At 36.5% G+C, this 25,420-nt stretch overlaps 2 protein-coding genes across 2 annotated transcripts; both read left to right on the forward strand.

The window, feature by feature from the left end:
- Positions 1–3,042: 3,042 nt before the first annotated feature.
- Positions 3,043–5,469, forward strand: LOC111796797 (UPF0481 protein At3g47200). Its single transcript, XM_023679556.2, has 2 exons — positions 3,043–3,594; positions 4,537–5,469. Exons 1-2 carry the CDS (start codon positions 3,043–3,045, stop codon positions 5,188–5,190), a joined length of 1,206 nt encoding a protein of 401 aa, XP_023535324.2. The 3' UTR covers positions 5,191–5,469.
- Positions 5,470–16,157: 10,688 nt separating this feature from the next.
- LOC111796798 (UPF0481 protein At3g47200-like) lies at positions 16,158–18,554 on the forward strand. Its single transcript, XM_023679557.2, has 2 exons — positions 16,158–16,703; positions 17,616–18,554. The coding sequence occupies exons 1-2, from the start codon at positions 16,158–16,160 to the stop codon at positions 18,300–18,302; spliced, it is 1,233 nt and encodes a 410-aa protein (XP_023535325.2). The 3' UTR covers positions 18,303–18,554.
- Positions 18,555–25,420: the final 6,866 nt, after the last annotated feature.

Consider the following 25,420-nt stretch of genomic DNA (forward strand, 5'->3'; position numbering starts at 1 on the left):
CGTAATTCTTGTCATAACTTTCATACTTAACATAATTTACATGACATGGTGTATGGAGGTTTATAATATAATTTACATGACATGGTGTATGGTGTATGGTGGTTTATACACCATAAATTATCAATATCATAAACGTTATTCCAAAACATGACACAATCACATTACACATAACTTATAACATGGCATAGCATAACATACCATAACAACCTTGATCATGATATGTGTAGAAGGAACGAGACAACGTCATCATATATCATACAATCGTCCAACCAAGCCAGTTATAAAGCCACTTACCTAGGTATTTTAAGCCGTAATTAGCTTAGATTTGCTATTCCAGGTCCAATTCAACCTATGTGGGCACAAACTATCAGGTTAGGAAATATTACAGAGCTTATGAACTTGTGGGTTCCTTCTTTCTTACTCGACTCGACACTTTTGGTGACTTACCTTTCTCTCTCCTATTTTTCCTTCCGCCTTTTCTCGTTCTGTTAGGAATCATGACTCTCCACAATGGTATGATATTGTCAACTTTGAGTATAATCTCTCCACAATGGTATGATATTGTCAACTTTGAGTATAAGCTCTCATGAATTTGCTTTGGGCTTCCCTAAAAGGCCTCATACCAAAAGAGAAGCAATGTGGGACTCTCTCCCAACAATCTTCCCCTCGAACAAAGTACACAATAGAGCTCTTCTGAGGCCTATGGATCTCTCCCAACAATCTTCCCCTCGAACAAAGTACACAATAGAGCTCTTCTGAGGCCTATGGAGGTTGTTGCCTCCACTTAATCGAGGTTCAACTCCTTCTCTGGAGTACAAAGTACACCCTTTGTTCCACACTTTAGTCAGTTTTGACTACACCTTCGATGGTCCCAACTTCTTTGTTTGACATTTGAGGATTCTATTGACATGACTAAGTTAAGGGCATGACTTTGATACTATGTTAGGAATTACGACTCTCCACAATGGTATGATATTAAGCTCTCATGGCTTTGTTTTGCGCTTCTCCAAAATGCCTCATACCAATGGAGATGTATTCCTTACTTGTAAACCCATGATCATTCCCTAAACTAGCCAATGTGGGACTCCCTCCCAACATGCTTTATGACGGCAATCGCTCATTGATTGCTCCAATTCATGTGGGTTCCTTTTTTCTTACCCGACACATTGCGATTTTTGGTGCATTTCCCTCTCTTATTTTCTGTTTTGCCTATTCTCGCTGTCCAACTCTTCTTCGACGACAATCGCTCCTTGATTGCTCCGGTTCATCTTCCCTCATAGGTTATGAGGGAAAGAAAACTTGCACAAGGAGATCGTTGTGATACCAGTGCCAAAAACGCGAACTTGCTCTCCAATGCTTCTTTGACACACATACATGCATGAGTTTCCCATAATTTACATTTAAAACATAGCATTAACATCATTCTTTTCCTCATTTCATCTATGGCATATTCCATACATGCATTATGTATACATGATAAACATCACATAATTCATTACATAATCTTTACATGGCAAGACGTAACATTTCTTACATAGTATTCATTTTGGCCATAACATGATATAATAGATATCACATGCATACATAGCATAACATCACATTTCAATACATAAAGAACACAAGCATAGCATAAAATATTATGGTGCATGCAGGAGCCACGAGGCATGCACCATCATACATCATACAATTATCTAACTTTAACGGTAAGACCACTTACTTGGTTGGCCTTAGCCGAAGTTACTAATTACTCAGTAACCGTCTCAAAAACTATATTCCAACGCGTAGTTCTCACCTATATCAATTCATATGACATACTTAGGGCATATTAATATCTTAGCTAAACATGATAGATTAATTTCAATATAAGCCCTTAAACTGGCCTTAAATAAGAGTCTTACTAACCTTAAATGCTAAGGCCAAAATGGCTGGAAAACGGTATAAAAATTTGTATATCGAGCCACGTAAGCCAAGAATTCAAGCGGCCAGGCCGTCAAACCGAGTCGAAGCGAGCTGCCAAGTCAAGCTAATGGAGCCACAAAGTCAATCCAAAAATAGTGCAGTTGAGGAGCTGATCACATGCTAGGCACGTGCTAAGTCGAGGGACGTGGGTCGACGTCGGGATCGAGGCACGGGTTGCCGGGTCACGAGTACAGGCCGCAAAATGTTGGGTCGAGCTTGGATGCGGACTGGGGCCTTATGGGCTGGGCCAACGTAAGTCTGGGGTGCGTGGGTTGTGCGGACTCCTTTTTATATTTAATATATAATTTTTAATATATTAAAATTTATTAAAAACATACTCAAACATTAATTTTGGACGACATAAAAATATCTCAAAATTCGTCTAAAAAATACTTTAAATTTTAAACAATTTTAATAATATTTTTAAGCTTTCAAAAAAATGTCTAAAAAAATACGTTAGTTTTGGATGAAAACGTTAGTATTTTGATTAAAAAATACTAACGGTATTTTTTAAAACTTTTTTAAAAGTTCAATGGTATTTTTTTAAACAAGCCCGTGTTGGATGAAAGTACTACATTGACTAATTTAGGGTTTCATCCAACATTGGCTAATTTAGGGAATGATGAAGGAATACTATCTTCATTGATATATGCCTTCTTGGGAAGCCAAAGCAAACCCATGACAGCTTATGCTGAAAGTGGACAATATCGTACCATTATGGAGAGTCGTGTTCATCTAACATGGTATCAAAGTCATGCCCTAAACTTAACCATGTTGATAGAATTCTCAAATGTCGAACAAAAGTTTGTGAGCCTCGAAGGCATAGTAAAAAATAACTAAGACTCCAAAAGAAAAGGAGTCGAGCCTCGATTAAGGGGAGACGTACTTTATTCGAGGGGAGGAAAATTATGATTATTTTTTCAACCCTATTTTTATTAATTCTAAGGAATGAGAATAATTAAAGTGAGTAAGCAAAGGAAAAAGAGAAATGTGGGAATTTCAATGAAACACATTCTTGGGTGTCAAGCAAACGAAACTAAGGGTCATTTATATATACACAATAGAGGGTAGGTCTTAAGAGTAATGGAGCTGTCACGGCTACATAACAAGGATGCATTGGTCGAGATTATTACCCAAAATCTAAATTCCCATTTGGAAAATCTTCCGGATGATCTTGAAAGGAAAGGCAATGGAGCTTCAATCTATAGAATACCGGAACATATAAAGAAGGTTCATCCAAAGGCATTCAAGCCGAAGCGGGTATCGTTCGGGCCATACCACCACGGGGAACTGCATTTGTCTCCCATGGAAAAGATGAAACATTTGGCGCTTCGCTACTTCGAAAGGCGCTGCGGGTTGTGCGTTGAAGACATCGTGAATGAGCTGTGGGACATGTTGGAAGATCTGCAGAGATCATATGATAAACTTGATGATGAATGGAAAAAGAAACCAATCAAGTTTTTGGAGGTTATGATCTTGGATGGTTGTTTAATGATGCAAGTCTTGTTGGAGGATACCGATGTATCGAAATTTACTACTACGGATGTACTACGAGATATGTTGCTGCTCGAGAATCAGCTGCCCATGAAGCTTCTTGACAAGCTTTATTTGATGTCAATGCCGGAGCATAACAAAGCATGTCTATTTCTACTTTTACTTTCCAGTAGTAATAGCTCAAGCCTACGCGAGCAGATATTGTTCTCTTTGGGCTTTTCCTTTGTTGAAGATGGTTGGGAGGGAGTCCTACCTTGGTGGGAGGTGGGAGGTGGGAGGGAGTTCTACGTTGGCTAATTTAGGGAATGAGCGAGGTTTATGAGTAAGGATTACATCTCCATTAGTATGAGGCCTTTTGTGGAAACCAAAAGCAAAGCCATGAGAGTGAGTTGTGGTTCCTAACACCCTTTTGAGCTTCCCCTCGTCTGCTAGGGAGCGATTTCCAGTTGGGAAGGAGAACGAAGCATTCTTTATTCTTTATAAGGGTGTGGAAACCTCCCCCTTTATAAGCGTGTGGAAACCATGAATGGAAGCTAGAAAGGGAAAGCCCAGAAAACAATGCTAGAGGTGGACTTGGCCCAAAGAGGACAATATCGGCTAGCGGTGAACTTGGGCTTTTAAACTAATAAGGCTATAGAAACCTCTCCCTAGCCGACACTCTAGCCGTGGACTTGGGCCCTTACACTAATAAGGGTGTAAAAACTTATCCCTAGCATAAAGATACGAAAGAATCAAAATCCAAAAAATCTTCTTTGTAGTTATAATGTCCAAATATCAAGTCGGCTCATTCGTATTTATATTGATCATTAGGGGCCTCTTGAATCTTCTATTTAACTACTTTTTTTCTTTGATTTTTGTATAATGCTACTTTTCTCTTGTTTTCTTTATTATTGATAGGAGTTTTGTTGTCGTGTTTTAAAAATCTTGAGGAAAATCTCGAAGGGGCAAGCCTAAAGAAAAAAAATATCTACTAACTGTGGGCTTAGGCCGTTACATTAGTACTATTTTATTTACCATCTTATTGCTTCTAACTAATATAATTATGTTTGATCATTTGAAACACGGGTTGTGATGCATGCACAGAAGGTCAAATCACTTGTTTGGGAGTTCAGGAACTTACCCACGGATGTAAAGAAAACGTTATTGGAGAGAGACTACTCGCACCTTCTAGATATGTATAGGGCGGAATTGGTTTTCTACAAGGGGAACGAATGGAAACCACTTCAACGAAGCCACTTGGGAATGGGTCATGAGATTCAACTAGCCACACGCTTCCATAAAGCTGGGATCAAGTTCAAGAAAGGGTGTAACCTTATGGACGTGTATTTTGATCGAAAACGAGGTGTGTTAAGCCTCCCGTTCATCGAAATGAATGCTCATATTGAATCGGGATTATTGAACGCGATGGCATTTGAGAAACTTTATGGGATTGATAACATAGTAGACTCTTTCGTAATCTTGATGGGTAATTTAATGGAGAAAGATGAGGTAGATTCATTCAATCAGCTAGCCAAAGGTGAGGTTTTGGGCATGTGGGGCCACTACACTTACGTCTACAATTCAGTGAATGAGCATTGTAAAAGGCCATGGAGAATATGGTGGACGACTCTCAAAGATGTCAACTTTCAAAGTCCGTGGACGATTATCTCTACTCTTTCTGCTTTGATCGGTTTTGCGTTCCTTATTATCCAAACCGTATATGGAGTGTATGGCTACTACCTTCCACGTCGATCTTGATCCAACACCGCCACTCATATGCTTTGGTTTCAATCATGTTTTAGTTATTTTGTTTTCTTATCGTATTATTTATGTGTTGTGTGGAGATATCCTATCTCTGACATTATCTCTTCACAATCTCGAGCTTCAAAAATTTATCTTCTAAGCTCCAAAGTTGTCTCCAAAACTTTCCAATTCATCATCTTTATTGTACGTGCATAGAAAGTCTTCCAAAATTGCATTCCAAAACAAGATATATGTGTAGGAAAAAAATGTGTGATAGAATTTGCCATCATCATGCAATTCATGTTAAAGGGTTACTTATAGATACATGTATAGGTACATGTATAATAAATACTTGTATGAACAGATACAGGTACATGAAGGTTCATTAGTTCATATTTAATTAAGTGCATGGTTTTGGTTTATACATGAATCATACTTAATTAGGCGTATGACTTTTGGATCATGAATGGTATTGGGAAATGAAATTACCTATATATACATATGTTGGCATTGGTGGAAAATGTAGAAAAACAATTTAGCATCATTTCTAGTAACGTAAAGTTCTCCTCCTAAAGTTCTACCAAATTTCTCTGCGATCACCAACAAATGGTATCAGAGTTCAACCTGTCATCCCAAGATTTGATGGTCACTATGATCATTGGACAATGTTGATGGAAATTTTCCTCAAATCAAGGGAGTTCTTTGATATGGTGGAGACGAGTTATGAAGAGTCAAGTGAAGGTGAGGTACTCTCAACTATTCAACAACAACAGTTGGCAACATCAAAGTTGAAGAACCTAAAAGTCAAGAACTATTTATTTCAGTCCATTGATCAAAATATCTTAGAAACGATGCTTTAGAAGAAGACGTCCAATGAGATTTGGGATTAAATGAAGAGGAAGTATTAAGGCTCAACGAGACTAAAGCATGCTCAAGTTCAAACAATTAGAAGAGACTTTGAAATTCTCCAAATGCAAAAGGGAGAAACAATGAATAATTATGTTGGCAAGGTTATAAGTCTTGCAAATAAAATGAGGATGCAGGGTGATTCAATCTCTGATGTTGAAGTTGTAGAAAAGATTTTGCGATCTCTAACTCCAAAGTTTTATTATATTGTATGTTCTAGTGAAGAAGCAAACAATGTCGAGAAGATGCAAATTGATGAACTTCAAAGCTCCTTGTTAGTGCATGAGCAGAAGCCCAATCGCACGAGTGCAATACAGGAGATGACAGCCTTACAGATATCCACACTAGGTGAAGCTTCAAGCTCCAGAGGTAGAGGGCAAGGAACAAGCAAAGGTCGTGGAAGAAGCGGTTGAGAAAGAAGTAGAGATGTTGTGATATGAACCAAGAGACATCAATCATACAATATACTTCAATGAAGATGTATAGAAAATATTGTTGAAATCATCAAAAGATATTTCAATTCATGTCACATTGGAGAAGAATGAAGTTTCATGTGATAAATTTTGGGTGGATTACAATTAGAGTTATTGTATTTCATTAATGTAGTTTAAGAGTTTTTATTTACTTTAGGTTTCAATTACATAATGGCTAATTATGGCCATTAAGTATGAATGTTACAATTTTTTAATAGTTCCATTTTTTAGGCTATATAAAGTCGTGTATGTTGTATTTGTAAGCAGACTTGGAAAATATATTAAAAGAAGCATTTGTGCTTTTCTTTAGCCAATGGCTAAGTTTCTTTGCAATTCTATATAGTTTAGGTTGCATGTAGAATCATTCAAGCTCGACATGATCAATCTTGCTTGTGGAGTGATTCGAATCTCAAACAAGTGTTTGAGATATTTGATCAACAAGAATCATTCAAGCTAGACATGATCGATCTTTCTTGTGGAGTGATTCGAATCTCAATCAAGTGTTCTTGCCTTGAGATATTCGATCAACAAGGTAATCCGAATCTTATTCCCCTTGTATTGATCCCTTATCTTATCATGTTGGCAGGTCATCAGATCTAATCAGAGGCAATTATGACAACAAAGGCAAAGGACATTTTGACAAGTCTAAGGTGGAATGTTATAGATGTGGACGTCTTGGACATTCCAAAATGAATGCTATACAAGGCTGAAAAAGGAAAAAGGAGAACAATTCAAGTTTGTGCAGAAAAGAGAAGAAGAAACGTTTGTTGATGTCATTCCATACAATGAAGGTTGCAGATCAAAGCCTAGAGCTCTGGTATCAATTGTAATGACCTTAGATTTTTATTGACCTAAAGTCGCTCCCGTATACATAACCTAACTATTTTATGCGAAAATAATCATTCGAAACATAATAAGAAAACATTTTTATGGACTTACATATTTAATAAAAGGTTTTTAAAACAAATCAACGGAAAATTAAAATAAATGTGAGTAAAAATAAAACAGAAATACCCTATACTAACCTATAGTCTACAAAATTAAATACAACTACCCTATGCATGTGCCATGGTTTTTAAAGTTGTGATGCATCCATCAATTGTGCACGAGACCCTTGCCTTTACCTGCAAAAAAAAAAAAAAAAAAAAAAAAATGCAAAAAAAAAAAAAAAAAAAAATAGCACGTGATTTGAGTATCTTAAGTCTACCTTAAGAAATACTTAGTAAGTGAACCCACTATGGGAGTTAGATGCAAATACATACAATCATGAATGAGACCTATTATTTAAATTAGTATTCTCTTAAGTGACTATTCTATGTCGGACTAGCATTCTCTCGTGCTCTTGTCGAACACCCAATAGGAATAGTGACCGTTGTAGTATTATGATAAACATAATAATCATTTTTCTTTTTGTAATGTATGTATCTGTACCCATCGTAAACGGAGAAATTTCCCGATGCATGAGGTCCCAACATTTTTTTCATTTATTAAACCATGTAAATCATTCCATTTTCCCTTCATATCATATCATTTTACAACATAGCCTTTAAAACATGTATCGGGGTTGAATATTGTATCATTCATACTATACATCTTGTTATGTCATGTCATGCACATAACATGTCCTTCAACATATCATATTATATCATACACGTATCATATCATAAAGCATGTCACATGTATTATATCGACAAACGTGTTACACCATAACATATATGATATCATTAGTACATCATATCACACCACATGTCATAACATTAACATATCATATCCTAGTCATATCATATCACAGACATATCATAGTCATATCATTTCATAAACATTTCACACATATCAAGTATATGACACGTGCAGAACCGCGAAACATGTATCATCCTTCAAACATAAACTTATAAACATGTCGATAGTCAGACCACTTACTTGGTTGGCCTTAGCCAACGTTCTCCCTAAAATAAATGTTGAGCCTATCCTTTCAAGCACATTTCAAGTGTTGCCGAGAGACCTCCTATTAGAACAATTACTCAATTTCCTTAGTAGCTATAGTGTCCTAATCTAACCTAACTTAAATTGAGGAATTGAGCATTATACCGACCATAATCGCCTTAAATAAGGTTGAATTGTACTCTGGGAGGGTAAAAAGTGTAGAAATGAGTATCAAATAGTCTATACCAAGCCGAATGACCAAATTTTGAGACGAGAAGTCGAGCCAAGCCAAGCTGCGTTAAGCCAACTGAGTCGAAGGAATCGGTAGAAATAGGTGATGACACATGTTGCTAGGAGGAATTGACGCGCACCCGAGTTGCTAATCGGGTCGAGGCACGAGTCTCAGGTTGCTTTTCTCGGGCATGTGGATCGGTGTTACTAGGCCGTCCAAATCGTGGGCCACCCGTGATTGTTGGATCGTGTACTGTTGTAGTGTGTCTAGGCCGAGAAGTAGATTGTGGGCTTCGTGGTATGAGCGCGGCCTTAGGTGGGTTATTTTCTTGGCCTAACTCGCTCTAACCTTAGAATTTTGTTTCTCTCTCTTCTCCGAGATATTCTTACTCTCTCCGAACTTACTAATATGTTGAATGACGAGATGGGTGTGGAAGTTAGTTAAAAAGGGATAGGGCATGGGTTTTGTCGTGTAAAGACATTCATATTTTCACTAGTCGAAAATCATGAGACTTTTGGCTATATTAAATATTGATTTGAACCTTATAAATTAAATATATTTTTCTTTTTTGTATGTAACATACCTGATATATTAAATATTGATTCGAAGAACCTTTCAAATTTTTCATTCAAATAAATGGATCCTTCAGTGATATTATGAGCTAATAGGAGGACTCAACCAGAAAATTTCTTATAGACAAAAGTTCATACTTCACTCAAGATTAAGATCGAGTCACATATGATTTTTTTATGAATTAATAATCTTCTCAATTAATGAATTTATAAATAAAGATTAAATATTTTGAGGTTCAATCTTGTACAAACTCATTGTATAAGATATCCCACTCGTATGTCTATAAAAGAACTACTTTGAGCGGTATCAATAGACTATATAGGTTATTTCTTGTACATGATCCTAACTTTTATTATATAATTCATTACTAAAAATAATAATCATTAATTACAAAGGCTTTTATGACTTAAATCCCAAGAGATTCCTCATCCTCATATACGTCAATCTTCTCAAACCAAACAATTTGGAGCAAATTTCCTTCCTTAATCACATATCTAAGTAGGAATTTAATATCTACTATGCTTAGATTTGATGCAATTTGAATCCACATAGTAGCACACATCACATAAGTATTCATTATATAATAAAACATTCGATAGAATGAGCAATAACCAAACACTACTTGTCAATCTCCAACTAAAAGAGAGGGCGTTAGAAAAGAACCCGATCGATTCAATAACTAATCACTCGAAGACCCATCGTCAATCTTATTTTCATGATCTCTCACCACTTTCTCGATTATCTTTCAGAGTACGTCTTCGAGCATGGATTTTCTTGATTCATCGTTTCCAGACTGACCATTGTTAAGCATTGGATCTGCTTGACAAAGAAGTAATGCAACACTTGAAAACCAACAACCAAGAATTACGTGATCATTTGCAAGATATAAAGAGCTTGCAACCCGAATATGGTCTACAACTTAATACAACTTCAAATACATGGTTTCAGAAATTTATCATCTGGATATATCCTTCATAGTTGGCAGATAAAATACTTTGAGTAAACTTGACGATATTGACGGTAGCTTTTTGAAGGTTAGAAGTTAGGGAGGCATCCAATTCCAACCAGTAGAGTTAAGATGCTTGATGATGTGCGAAATATATATAGTTTAATATATGGCGTACTTGATAGGCTTGATGCACTTTTTGGCGATATGATGAGTATGATGATTGCATGACGTTTGTCTTAATATGTTGATATTTTCCATATTAAGCATAGACCGACATAGGACACAACCCTAAGAGCATAAAAATGATATTAATATAAATATCAAACGAGCATGTGTTCCTTAATTTAACAAAGAGATGAGACTAAAGGGTTGTGTCATAAGAGATGATAAGATGAAATATAAATATCAAACGAGTATGATGATGAGGGTGTTCATGGGGAGCAAGACACCAAGGGGTTCCGCTGACCTCCAGGCCCCAGAGGGATTCACACTCGTACGTGTGGGTCGTGTGTAGGAAAGTACTACACATCTATATTAGTCCGAGACGGAAGGCCACCCTTAGAGAATAGAGATAGGTCCCAAGAGCATGATTGCATAGGTTTGCATTTGCATGACCCCTATAGAGGGTCCACTCACTAAGTATTCTTAGAAATACTCAGGTCGTGTGCCACATCATTTTTTCAGGTAAAGGCAAGGCGCACATGTATGGGGGGTGGCGGCATCGCAGCAGAGACTGTGTCACGTGCATACACTCGTATTTAAATTCCTAGTCTTAAGTTAGAAAAGGTTGTTTTGCATTTATCATTTTAAATTATTTTGTACTTGTTTTTATTTTCTCTAAATTTCAATATTTCGTATTTAAATACGTAAAACACGAATATGTTTTCTTAAATGTTTTCAACATTTAAATTGCAGATGATATTTTCTTTTAAGAGTTAGATTCCGCATTTTAGCAAAGCATGAAACATTAATAACGACTCTGAATGAGTAGAAATTTAGGGTCGTTACAATTATTATTATTTTTTTTTATAACTCTTTTGACTTATTTTCGTTTTTTCAATTATATAATTTTATATTGTACTTATCTCAATTAATATAATTGGTGGATTTTATTTTTGACTGGTAAGTTTTATTAAATATTTACGATTAAAAGTTTATATAATTTTATTAAATTCATTTATTTAAAGAAAATTTCTAAGATTTCACCAAACATAGAATTGCTTTACGAAAACCATCTATCATATCTCAGTGATTATCTCCAAATTTCTTAATGTTACCTTGAAAGTTCATAAATATTTTTGAAACGTCATAATAACCATAAGGGTATTTATAAAGTTTTTTAAAAAGTTTAAATGTGTTTTTGCAGTTTATAAAAATGTTTAAAACCAAATTTTTTAAAAACATTTTTTTTAAATTGTTTTGAAAGTTTAATGATATTTTTTCCACTAAAACTAAATTTTTTTTTTCATATTTTAAGGATATTTTTTAGATTTTTTTAAAAATTTAAAATATTTCAATTTATACTTATTTTCATTAATTTTAGGGAATGAGAATAATTAAATTGAGTAAGAAAAAAGAGAGAGAGAAATGGGGAATTTAAATGAGAATAATTAAATTGAGTAAGCAAAGGAAAAGAGAAATCTAAAAATTAAATGAGAATAATTAAATGGAGTAAGCAAAGGAAAAAGAGAAATGTCGGAAATTAAATGAGAATAATTAAATTGAGTAAGCAAAGCAAAAAGAGAATTGCTGGAATTTGAATGTGTGATGTCCCACATTGGTTGGGGAGGAGAACAAACACTACTTATAAGGGTGTGGAAACCTTCCCCTAGAAGACGCGTTTTAAAGCCTTGAGGGGAAGCCCGAAGAGGGGTGGATTGTGATGTCTCACCTTGATTGGGGAGAAGAACAAACCACTATTTATAAGGATGTGGAAACCTTCCCCTAACATACGCATTTTAAAGCCTTGGAAAACCCGAAAGGGAAAGCCCAAACATTGGTTGGGGAGAAGAACAGCCCAAACATTGGTTGGGGAGAAGAACAACCCAAACATACGCGTTTTAAAGCCTTGGAAAACCCGAAAGGGAAAGCCCAAACATTGGTTGGGGGGAAGAACAACCCAAACATTAGTTGGGGAGAAGAACAAACCACCAGCCTGGGTTTCACATTAGTTGGGGAGAAGAACAAACCACCAGCCTGGAGAAACCCGAAAGGGAAGCCCAAACATTGGTTGGGGAGAAGAACAAACCACCATTTATAAGGGTGTGGAAACCTTCCCCTAGCAGACGCGTCCAGCCTGGGGAAACCCGAAAGGGAAAGCCCAAACATTGGTTGGGGAGAAGAACAAATCGGGTGTGGAAACCTTCCCCTAGCAGATGCGTCCAGCCTGGGGAAACCCGAAAGGGAAAGCCCAAACATTGGTTGGGGAGAAGAACAAACCACCATTTATAAGGGTGTGGAAACCTTCCCCTAGCAGACGACGCGTTTTAAAGCCTTCAGGGGAAGCCCGAAAGGGAAAGCCCAAAGAGGACAATATCTGCTACCGGTGGAGGGAAAGCCCAAACATTGGTTGGGGAGAAGAACAAACTACCATTTATAAGGGTGTGGAAACCTTCCCTAGCATAAGCGTTCTAAAACCTTCAGGGGGAGCCCGAAAGGAAAAATCCAAAGAGGACAATATCTGCTAGCGGTGGATCTGGATTGTGATGTCTCACATTGGTTGGGGAGAAGAACAAACCACCATTTATAAGGGTGTGGAAACCTTCCCCTAGCAGACGACGCGTTTTAAAGCCTTCAGGGGAAGCCCGAAAGGGAAAGCCCAAAGAGGATAATATCTGCTAGTGGTGGATCTGGTCGTCTCAGAATGAGACCATTCTTGGATGTCAAGCAAAAGAAACTACTTGTCGTTATAAATATTAATCAAATATGATATAGATGGTAAACTATAATTTAATACTAAATTAGTAGGTCACAAGAGTAATGGAGGGGTGGCATGGGATAAGGATGCAGGGATCGAGATTACCCAAAATCTAAAATCCCATTTGGCAAATCTTCCAGACCATCTTGAAAGCAAAGGCAATAGCAAACACATTCAAACCGCAGCTGATGCCAAATTTTTGGAGCTCATGATCTTGGATGGTTGTTTATTTATGCAAGTTTTGTTGAAACCTTCATCTTTATGGATGTTGTCACTCGAGGATGTTGTGCGAGATATGTTGCTACTTGAGAATCAGCTGCCCATGAAGCTTCTTGACAAGTTGTGTTCCATGTTAATGCGAGAGGGAGAGAAAGTGTTAGCTCAAGCTCATTCCTTTTTGAGCTTTCGTGCTAGGGAGAAATTTTCTTTCTTAAAAACCTTGAGGAGAAGCTCGAGAGGGAAAGTCCAAAGGTGACAATTGTTGGATGATGGAAGTCCCACATCGACTAATTTAGGGAATGATCATGGGTTTATAAGTGAGGAATGCTAACTCCATTGGAATGAGGCCTTTTGGGGAAGCCCAAAGCAAAGCCAGGAGAGCTTATGCTCAAAGTGGACAATATCATACCATTGTGGAGAGTAGTGTTCGTCTAACCTGGTATCAGAGCCATGCCCTAAACTTAGTCGTGCCAATAAATTGGTAAATCCTCAAATATCGAACAAAGAACTCCTAAAGAAAAGGAGCCAAGCCCCTCCTCGAAGGCAGTCAAAAATGACTAAGACTCCAAAGGAGTCGAGCCTCGATTAAGGGGAGGCGCACTTTGTTCGAGGGGAGGTGTTGGATGATGGAAGTCCCACATCGACTAATTTAGGGAATGATCATGGGTTTATAAGTGAGGAATGCTAACTCCATTGGAATGAGGCCTTTTGGGGAAGCCCAAAGCAAAGCCATGAGAGCTTATACTCAAAGTGGACAATATCATACCATTGTAGTGTTCGTCTAACAACAATATCTGCTCGCGGTGGACTTGGGTCGTTACACTAATCAGGGTGTGGAAATCTCTCCCTAGTAAATGTGTTTAAAAAATATTGAGGGGAAGCTCGAAAGGGAAAGCGCAAAGAGGATGGACTTGGGTCGTTACACTAATCAGGGTGTGGAAATCTCTCCCTAGTAAATGTGTTTAAAAAATATTGAGGGGAAGCTCGAAAGGGAAAGCGCAAAGAGGATAATATCTACTAGTGGTGGACTTAGGCAGTTATATTAGTGTAACACAGTAGATTCAATCAGGGTGTGGAAATCTCTCCCTAGTAAATGTGTTGGGTCGTTACACTAATCAGGGTGTGGAAATCTCTCCCTCGAAAGGGAAAGCGCAAAGAGGATAATATCTACTAGTGGTGGACTTAGGCAGTTATATTAGTGTAACACAGTAGATTCGAGGTTCACCAATGAGCTCAAATGGTTAATTAAGCTTCACTCTGTCAAAAATATATGGGGCTGAGACTCGAATGAGGAGATATTAAGCTTCACTCTGTCAAAAATATATGGGGCTGAGACTCGAATGAGGAGATATTCAGTTGTTCACAACTGTATGGAGTGAAACATGAGGGGCAAAATGTGTAAATGATTAGGGCTACCAAAACTCAGGCGACTCATCGAAGTTCTCGCGAATTCTCTAACGAACTTTTTTTTTTTCAACGGTTACATTACCTTGAAAATAAAAGGCAGAAAAATAGAAGAAGAAAAAAGATGCATTTCAAAACTACTTGGATTTCTAATTAGGCGAAGGTGCTCGTGGAGTCAAGTAACATTCATTGATCTCTGATCAGCTTTGTTTATGGATTAGCTAATCGTCTTCGAGCTCCCAACTCTATGCAAATAAAAACAAAAAAACAAAAAATACCCTTAAATTTTAAAAAGCTTGGTCCATACCAATTTTTAAAAAAGTTTTAAAATATCCTTGCTATGAGTAATGTGTTTAAAAATACCTATAAAATTTTAACAGTAGTATTAACCTTCTTTTACCTTTATAAAAATAAAAATAAAAGAAGTTTAAAATCTTTTTACCACTAGACGAAAACCATCTATGGATATTTTTAAAAACCATCTATGAAACGTGGTATTAATAATAAGTGTTGGATGATGAAAGTCCCACATCGGCTAATTAGGGAATGATCATGTGTTTATAAACAAAGAACACTCTCTCCATTGGTGTGACGCCTCTTGGGAAAGCCCAAAGCAAAGTCATGAGAGCATATGCTCAAAGTGGACAATATCGTACTATTGTGGAAAGTCTGTTGGTATTAGAGCCATGCCCTAAACTTAGTCGTGCCAATCCTCAAAATGTCGAACCAAGGACTCCAAAAGAAATGATGAAAGTCCCACATCGGCTAATTTAGGGAATGATCATGGGTTTATAAACACAAAGTGGACAATATCATGTCATTGGGAGGTATTGGATGATGAAAGTCCTACATCGGCAGTTGTGTTCGTCTAACGAAAACTCATGAAGGGTATTTTTTAAGGTATTTTTTAAACAAAGTGTTAAACTTTATAGAGGTTTATAAACACAAAGTGGACAATATCATATCATCGTGGAGAGTCATGTTCGTCTAACAATAAGAGTATTTTTTAAACGAAGTGTTAAACTTTATAGAAAAGTATTTTTTAAGGTATTTTTTAAACAAAGTGTTAAACTTTATAGAGGTTTATAAACACAAAGTGGACGATATCATATCATCGTGGAGAGTCATGTTCGTCTAACAATAAGGGTATTTTTGAACCGAAGTGTTAAACTTTATAGAATTTTTCTTTTAAAGTTTAAAATATTATAGAAATTTTTGAAGATTTAAGGGTATTTTTATTGAAGTGAGTAAGCAAGAAGAGAATGAGAATAGCTAAATTGAGTAAGCAAAGGTAAAAGAGAAATGACACATTCTTGGATGTCAAGCAAAGGAAAGTAAGGGTCTATAAAGGGTAAGTAGTTGTCACCACTCAAGAACATGGATACAATGGTGGAAACGATTATCCAAAATCTGGAATCCCATTTGGCAAATCTTCAATCTATAGAAAGCAAAGGCATTGGAGCTTCAATCTATAGAATACCAGAGCATATAAAGAATGTTAATCCAAACGCATTCAAACCGAAGCTGGTATCGTTCGGGCCATATCACTATGGGGAGATGCATTTGATGCCCATGGAGAAGAAGAAACATGAAGCACTTCAGTACTTTAAAAAGCGCTGCGGATTGACCACTGGAAAGATTGTGCATGAGTTGTGGAACATGCTGGGAGATCTGCAGAGATCGTATGATAACCTTGAGGATGAATGGAAAACAAAACCAGTCAAATTTTTGGAGCTCATGATCTTGGATGGTTGTTTAATAATGCATATCTTTTTGGAAGATACATATTTACTGAAATTTAACAATGTGGATGTACAGCGAGATATGTTGCTGCTTGAGAATCAATTGCCCATGATGCTTCTTGACAAGCTGTATTCCATCGTAAAGCCAGGGAATGACAAGTATTCCACCATAAAGCGAGGGAAGAACAAAGTATGTGTATCACCCACTTTTAGTAGATATTGTTATTCTTTGAGATTTTTTTTTTAGCTTTCCTGTTAAGAAGAGGTTTTAGATTGGAGAGGGAACAAAACATTCTTTATAAGGGTGTGAAAATCTCTCCCTAGCAGACGTGTTTTAATAACCTTGAGGGGAGGTGCAAAAGAGAAAGCCCAAAGAGAACAATATCTACTAGTGGTGGACTTGGATCGTTACACTACCAAGGGTGTAGAAATCTCTCCCTAGCAAATATGTTTTAAAAATCTTGAAGGAAAGCTCGAAAGGAAAAGGCCAAAGAGGATAATATCTGTTAGCAGTAGTGTGGAAATCTCTCCCTAGCACACATGTTTTAAAAACCTTGAGGGTAAACCTGAAAGGGAAAGCCCAAAACGGACAATTCTGCTAGAGGTAGACTTGTATCGTTACACTAATAAGGGTGTGAAAACCTCTCCCTAGCAGACCTCCTTTAAAAACCTTGAGGGTAAACCCAAAAGGGAAAGTCGAAAGAGGACAATATCTGCTAATGGTGGACTTGGATCGTTACACTAATAAGGGTGTGGAAACCTCTCCTTAGCAGACGTGTTTTAAAAACCTTGAGGGTAAGCCCGAAAGGGAAAGTCCAAAGAGGACAATATCTGCTAATGGTGGACTTGGGTCGTTACACTAATAAGGGTGTGGAAACCTCTCCCTAGCCAATGTGCTTTAAAAACCTTGAGAGTAAACACAAGAGAGAAAGTCAAAGAGGATAATATCTGCTAGCAATAGGCTTGGGCTGTTACACTAGTACTATCTAGGCTTGGGCTTGGGCTGTTACACTAGTACTATCTTATTTACTATGTTATTGCTTGTAACTAATATAATTATGTTCGATGATTTGAAACACCGCTTGTGATGCATCCACTGAAGGTCAAATCACTTGTTTGGGAATACCATAGCTTCCCCAAAGATGTAATTGAAGGGTTAATGAAGAAAGACTACTGGCACCTTCTAGATATGTATAGGCAGGAATTGGAATTTAACGCGCCGGATATGTATAGACAGGAATTGGAATTTAACGCGCCGACTAGATGGAGTAAACTTCAAGTCAACCACTTGGGAATGGGTCATGAGATTCAGCTAGCCAGACGCTTCCAAAAAGCTGGGATCAAACTCAAGAAAGGGTGCAACCTTAGGGACGTGAATTTTGATCCAAACGAAGGTGTGTTGAGTCTCCCGTTCATCGAAATGAATGCTAACATTGAATCATGCTTATTGAACGCGATGGCATTTGAGAAGCTTTCTGGGATTGGTAACATAGTAGGCTCTTTCGTCATCTTGATGGGTAATCTACTGAAGAAAGGTGAGGTAGATTCATTCAACCAGCTGGCCAAAGGCGAGGTTTTGAGCTTTTCGGACAAATACTATTTCGTCTACCGTTTAGTGAATGAGCATTGTAAAAGGCCATGGAGAATATGGTGGACGACTCTCAAAGATGTCAACTTTCAAAATCCGTGGACCATTATCTCTACTCTTTCTGCTTCGATCGGTTTTGTGCTCCTTATTCTCCAAACCTTATACGGAGTGTATGGCTACTACCTCCCACGTCGATCTTGATCTAACACCACTCATATGCTTTGGTTACAATCCAGTTTTAATTATTTTGTTTTCTTATCGTATTATTTGTGTGTTTGTGTGGTGATATCTTATCTCTTACATTATCTTCATGATCTCGAGCTTAAAAAATTTATCTTCTAAGCTCCAAAGTTGTCTCCAAAACTTCCCATTTCATATCTTTCTTGTACGTGTAAAAAACAAAAAAACAAAAAAAAGAATCTCAGTCACACTATGTTTTCGTCCGTAAAACTGAAGTAATAAAAACTCCATCAAAACTCATTATTTCTTATACAACTCTTGATCTTTCATCAATAAGACTTTTAGTGTTTCACTTTTCCAATAGCTTCTGAATTTAAAAGTCACCGAAGAAAATAACCTTGAATGTTTATTCAACATACGTACATAAAAAAACCTTCCAAAATTGCATTCCAAAACAAGATATACGTATAGAGAAAAAAAATGTGATAGAATTTGTTGAGATGTTGTCTATAGCATGAACACTAAAAACTGAAAAAGGAGAGGCGTGTGCACTTGTTTGGGAGGTAGTTTTGTAGTGTTAGGACGCTTTATGCAACATTTCAACACTACTCGTCGTGTCTTTGGTTTGAGCATGGTAGCACCTATACATTGTCTTTAAGAAACAAACGAAACCTTGACCTAAACCACACTCCAGAACCCACATGGCCTGAGGGAGAGAGGAACTTGGACTAGAAGTCGAGGCTCCTACTTTGCCAAGTGGGTTTTGAGGGTCAACCCGATCTAACCTCGAAACTCAATTTGAATGCTCCTACATCTAACTCTTCATATTAATACATCATTATGATTGACCAATAATAAATCCATGATGACTTGATAGTTATTCTATTTTTGCAATTACTCATCTTTGTGTATGGAAATTGTACCAAGACTGGTGTGACTTGATAGTCACATCAATAACTATGATCATGACTATCAATAGCTATGATCACGATTTATGCTCTAAAGTCCTGTAATTAATTAATTAATTTTTAAATAATAATTTTGATTATTTTATTTTAAATTTAATATTATTCACGAGATGAAAAAACCAATTTTATTAATTTGAATAACATGTGGCTGACATCAGAGAAAATCATGTTAAGTAGAAACCTATAGGGTCTGTAGTATATGAATAAGATTAAGTACCTTGTCGTGTTAATATTATTGATACAACTCACTTTTATAATTGTTACAAAAATCATGTGGTGACATATGAGTGCGGGCATTATATATAGAATGAATTTGTATAAAACTAGACGACATAAATCCATTAATTAAAAAAATTAATATTTGATAGGATGATCTTATGTGATTGGATCTTAATCTTGAGTGAGTCATGAACTTCTGAGAAGATTTTGTCCTTTTATTTGTATGAGTAAGAATGACTTTTGTAGTTAATTTAATAAGTTAATCATGTCGAGGACATGACCAAATAGGGAGCTGGAAACATCATCTTACAAGACGGAATTCACTCATTTCTCATAACAGGAGTAGATCAGTAGTTCCCTTACGTGTTGATTTCGAGACTTGAACAATGGGGTCGCACCCTCTCATTAGCTCGAGAGTAACTTAGTTTATGGTTGGATCATAAACAAATTGCTTATTAGAGAACCTTATGGAAGTTTATAATTTATAGGTTCATAATGTTGAACACAATTGTGGAAAACACTCGCACTCTTTATTAACACAATCGAAAAGAGATTACAAGACACTCTACCAGACAGTGCTGCACTTTGTGTTTTGAATTTTTTTGAGATGAAAACATGGGAGGGTGAAGGGATATTTATTGCAGAGACTGGCAATTTATTCCTAAAATATCAACCATTTATTCTTAAAATCCTTAAATAGTTTTCCTAAAATATCTAGTTATCTTCATTCCTAAAATATCTAAATCATTGGCTCATACGATTATTGAACTTAATCTTATTAGGCTAGTGATAATATTTTAACACTCCCCCACCACTAGTTCTCATTCGTTGCACCATGTTGAGCTAATAGTGAAAGCTTTCATGTCTGCCACTTGATCATCTGTTTTGATATGTTGCATCTCGATTTCTTCCTTCGGGACTTCCTCTCTAATGAAATGGCCACTTGATCATCTGTTTTGATCTGTTGCATCTCGATTTCTTCCTTCAGGACTTCCTCTCTAATGAAATGGCCACTTGATCATCTGTTTTGATCTGTTGCATCTCGATTTCTTCCTTCAGGACTTTCTCTCTAATGAAATGGTAGTGCCCCTTCTGAAGGAATGAACTCTTCATCCACGTAGCGGAACCATTTTGATTTTATTAAGAATCAAAAGAAAAGCAATAAATAGAACTCTACCTTTGTAGAAACCCTAACTTGCAAGACTTCTTGGAGTATTCCAACCATGTAGAAGTTCTTCAACATTTTACAAGATCTTCCTTACTATGACTCGAACACAAGGTCAAGGCTTTTGGGAGACTCTTAGAAGAAAATCTGAAAGGGATTGAGAAGGAGAGTTTCGAAAATTCTCTGGAGATATAATTTCATTCTCTAGAGAAAGTGGGAGGGATTCGTATGTTTTGGCTCAACCCGAAGGTCCTATTTAGAGGGACTCTTAGATAATCTTTGTCAAATAATATATTTGTATATTTAATATATTAGAATATAATACCTTATATTTAGATATTATAATATATTCTATTAATTATGAAACTCATTCAAATTTCAAATATATTTTTATTGAAGTTATTTCCATTCATTAATTGACTTGTATCAAATACAATAAATATATTATATATATTTTTTAATATATCTAATATATTAAATATTAATTTGAACCCTTCAAATTAATATATTTTTCTTGATTTATATTTAATATATTTAATATATTAAATAATAATTAGAACATTTCAAATTAAATATATTTTCTCTATTTATTTAATATATTAAATATTAATTTGGCATTTCAAATTAAATTTATTTTCTCTTTTATATTTAATATATCTAATATATTAAATGTCAATTTGAACCCTCCCAATTTTCTTTCAAATAAATTCAACCTTTTAGCATTACTATGAGCTACCAAGGAGACCTTATGAACCTACCGATTATCAGTCAAATTAATTAATTAAACTCTTTAATAAATCAATTTCCATTCATTAACTATAGGTCACTCCACGGTAGACCTAGAGTTGCACTTTTATGCACTATAGGACAAGTTATGTCCATTGATATAACCATTACAAACAAGTTGATCCTTCACGAGTTGTTCATAATTACAGTTGGATCAAAAGTTCGTTTTACCCCTCTAATTACATCTTTCACCTTAAGTACCATTGAGGATATAATGAACAATTTGTTTATGATCCATTCATAAACCTCATAAACCAAGTCCCTCTCGGGCCAATGAGAGGGTGGGGGCCCCATTGTTCAAGTCCCGAAATCAGTACTTAAGAGAACAACTCATCTACTTCCTTGAGAAGTGAATTCCATCTCATGATACTATGTTCCAACTCCCTATTTGGTCAAGTCTCCAAAATGGTAGACATATTAAATCGGCTAAAGAGTCATTCTCACCCATGTAAATTAAAGGACAAGCCTTCACAGGCAGAAGTTCATAACTCACTCAGGATTAAGATCTAGTCGCATATGATCATCATGTGAAATATTAATCTTCTTAATTAACGGATTTATAAAGAGAGATTAAATATTTCTTGGTATAAACTCATTGTATAGGATACCCCCACTTACATGTCTCCACATGAACGATTTGGATCAAATCATTTGTAACGATTACAAAGTAGGTCGTATCAATAGTGTTACCAGAATAAGGCACCCAACCTTATCCATATACTATAGACTCTTTACGTTATTACTTGAACACGATCCACTTGTATGTCAACCATATATTGTTCAAGATTATATTAATAACCTTGGATTTTCATACTATGGATAACAATTAAATTACAAATAAAATAATAAAAAATTAATGTTAAAAACTAAATAATTAATTACTAGGCTTTAGGACATAAATCCCAACACCTCCACATGCATTTTTCTACACCAGATTTTCTGCTAGACGAATTGTAGATTGGTTGTCGCAATGAAATGGTACTGGATAGGCAATTTTCGGGTGCAAATCTTCCATCAAGAGTTTAAGCCATGTACTTTCCTGAGCTGCTCCAGTCGTTACTTTATACTGCTTTTGTAGTTGACAATGATATTATTGGTTGTCTTTTGTTGCACCGAGAAATTGTTCCCGAACCAAACTTGTACGCATACCCAGTGGTTGATCTTCGAGTATCATGGTCTCCTACATAGTCAGCATCACAGTATCCAACTAACTTGTAGTCTTTGCTTCTTTTTGTACAAAATAACATAATCAATTGTACCTTTGACAATATCACCAGATCTGTCAGGCTGCATCCAAATGAGACTTCTTTGGACTTTGCATGTACCGACTCATGACTCCAGCTGCATAAGAAATATTAAGCCGAGTTAAAGTTAGGTAGATAAGACTACCTACTAGTTGCCGGTATTTCGTTTTATCGTTCAACTCTTTGCCTTCATGTGCACAAATCTTGGCTTTTGTCTCCATCGATGTTGAAACTTGCCTGCACTCCAACATGTTAAACTTCTTAAGCATATCTCTTGTATAATTTTGTTGACAGAGAAAGAATCCTTCACCTGTGCGATCAACTTTTAGGCCCAAGAAGTGTTTAAGCTCTTCTAGCTCTTTCATTTGAAATGGCACTACTAAATTTTCTCTTATTTGATAAATTTCTCTTTCGTCGTCCCCAGTGATAATCAAATCGTCCACATAGACCAACACAATTATCAATTTTCCTTCTCATTCTTTGATGAATAAGCTGAAGTCTGAATGCGCAACTGAATAACCACATCAATACGTAAATGATTTTTTAAGCTTGCATACATGATTAGGATTAGTTGCACTCTCAAATTCCTTTTGTTGGTTCATATAAATCTCCTTGTCTAACTCTCTATGCAAGAAAGCATTCTTCACATCCATCTGTCATAGTTTTCAATCTTTACTTGCCGCGAGTGCTAGCAGGATCCGTACGGTAGTGATCTTTGCCACTGGACTGAATGCTTCATCATAGTCTAGTCCATATTGTTGAAAAAACCCTTGAACGACGAGTCGAACCTTGTATCTTCCGATTGATCCATTCGGTCGACACTTTATTTTGTAGACCCACTTGCAATAGATGAGTTAGACATCTCCTAGTCTTTGGCACTAGTTTCCAAGTTTGATTATGCTCCAGAGCTATAATTTCTTTCTCCATCGCTTTCTACCAAACCGAGTTTTGTGATGTTTTTCCATATGTTTTTTCATACTTCTCCTTCTATCATCATCTTGAATTCTTGAAATTTTGAGAATGTGTTAGACTTTTCTTTCATAAAGAAAATCCACATATATCTTAAATAGTTGTCAATGAATGTCACCATATACCGCATTTTGCTGATCAATGCTTGTTTGACTGGACCGAACAAATTAGAGTGAATTAACTCTAATGGTTTCTTTGCTTTGAAATTTGACTCTTTGCATGATAAATCGGTAATTGATGAGATTTATCATATTGACATCCAACGCAAACAACGTATGTTTTGACTTCAAGTTGAGGTAGCCTTTGAGCACGAATTTCTCCATAATGAGCTGAACTTGTGGTAACCAACATGTCCCAATCTTGCATGTCATAGATCGGTTGTCTCATTCTTCTGGGTCTTGTCAACATAGGTAGACTCTACATATAGCGCGTAATGGACTCCACTCTTCGCACTTCCATTGTTGGCTTTCCTATTACATTTTCATAGACATTCACATTTTCTTACCCAAATAAGTAGTTTCCTGACATTGTTAGTTGTGACACTGAAAACAAGTTCTTCTTTATACTCGATACATGATAAACATTATGTAGTGACCTTGTACCAGATTTATTGTCAAGCATGATTGTCGTATTATCGATCTGAGCAACTGACAACTGTGTGTTATTTGTTGTGCATATCATACGACTTCCTTTGTACTCTTTCTTGTTTTATAATTTTCTCCGGTCGTCAGTCATGTAGTTTGAGAATCTTGAATCAACGATCAAGTCATACTCATAATTGGCTCCCACATCGCTATGAGTGCTAGCTTGTCTTCTTCTATGGCATATAGTACCTCTCCATCCCATTCTTCCTCCATATCCATGTTGGAGGATGCCACATTGCTTTTGCCACATTTTTTTATTGGACCAACAATCTCTAGACATGTGGCCATTCTTCCCGCAATTGTAGCAAATACCTTCAAATCTCTTCCTTTGAGAGCTCTTGTTTTCGTTCTTCTGAGCTCTCCCTGGTTGTGCAGTTCCTTGGTGGTTTCTTCCTTTCTCACCATTTTTGTATCAATGTTTGGTAGACGACTTATTGTTGCTCCTACTTTAATTTGTGTAGAGTGCTTCTTCTTCACCCTTTAATGTGATGGCTCCCATTTGTTTAGACATGACTTCTTGACTACTAACAAATTTTCGAACTCTACAAATGATGGTTGACAGGGCCATCCTTGTACAACAATAACGAAACTTTTATATTCTGGTCGCAATCCGTGGATAATGATCCTCTTCATTCGAGCTTCTCCAATGGCAGATTTCGGGTCTAGTTCAGTAATCTCCCCGCAAACCGACTTGACTTTGTGGAAGTACTAAGCAATTGTCATGTCACGTTGTGAAATTGATAACAGCTCGTTCTCCAAAAGTTGTAGTCTTGTATCGTTCTTCCTTGAGAACAGCATCACGAACGTGTCTCATGCTTCTTTCGGTGTCTTGTCATCCCAAATATGATCTAACATCTCTTCTTCGATTGTGGTTTTTAAGACAAACATTGTTTTACCTACTTTTACTCTATTTGCGGCCATTAGAACCCTCCTCTGACGCGTAGTTTCACTCCCACCAACAACCTTTCCAAGGTATTGTCGTGGTAAAGAGGACATCATGCACGTTGTCCACGTATTGTAGTTGTTGGTGTTGAGTTTCTTAATTCTTCCAACAAATTTGGAAATCACTCATCGTGTTGATAATACCTCAGTAATACCAAATAAGCTTGCAGAGTCACGGACTCACTCACTAATAATTTCAAGA

Source organism: Cucurbita pepo, chromosome 6 (genome assembly GCF_057944985.1).
Source record: "Cucurbita pepo subsp. pepo isolate OVF chromosome 6, ASM5794498v1, whole genome shotgun sequence".
In the NCBI taxonomy this organism is placed as follows: Eukaryota; Viridiplantae; Streptophyta; class Magnoliopsida; order Cucurbitales; family Cucurbitaceae; genus Cucurbita; species Cucurbita pepo.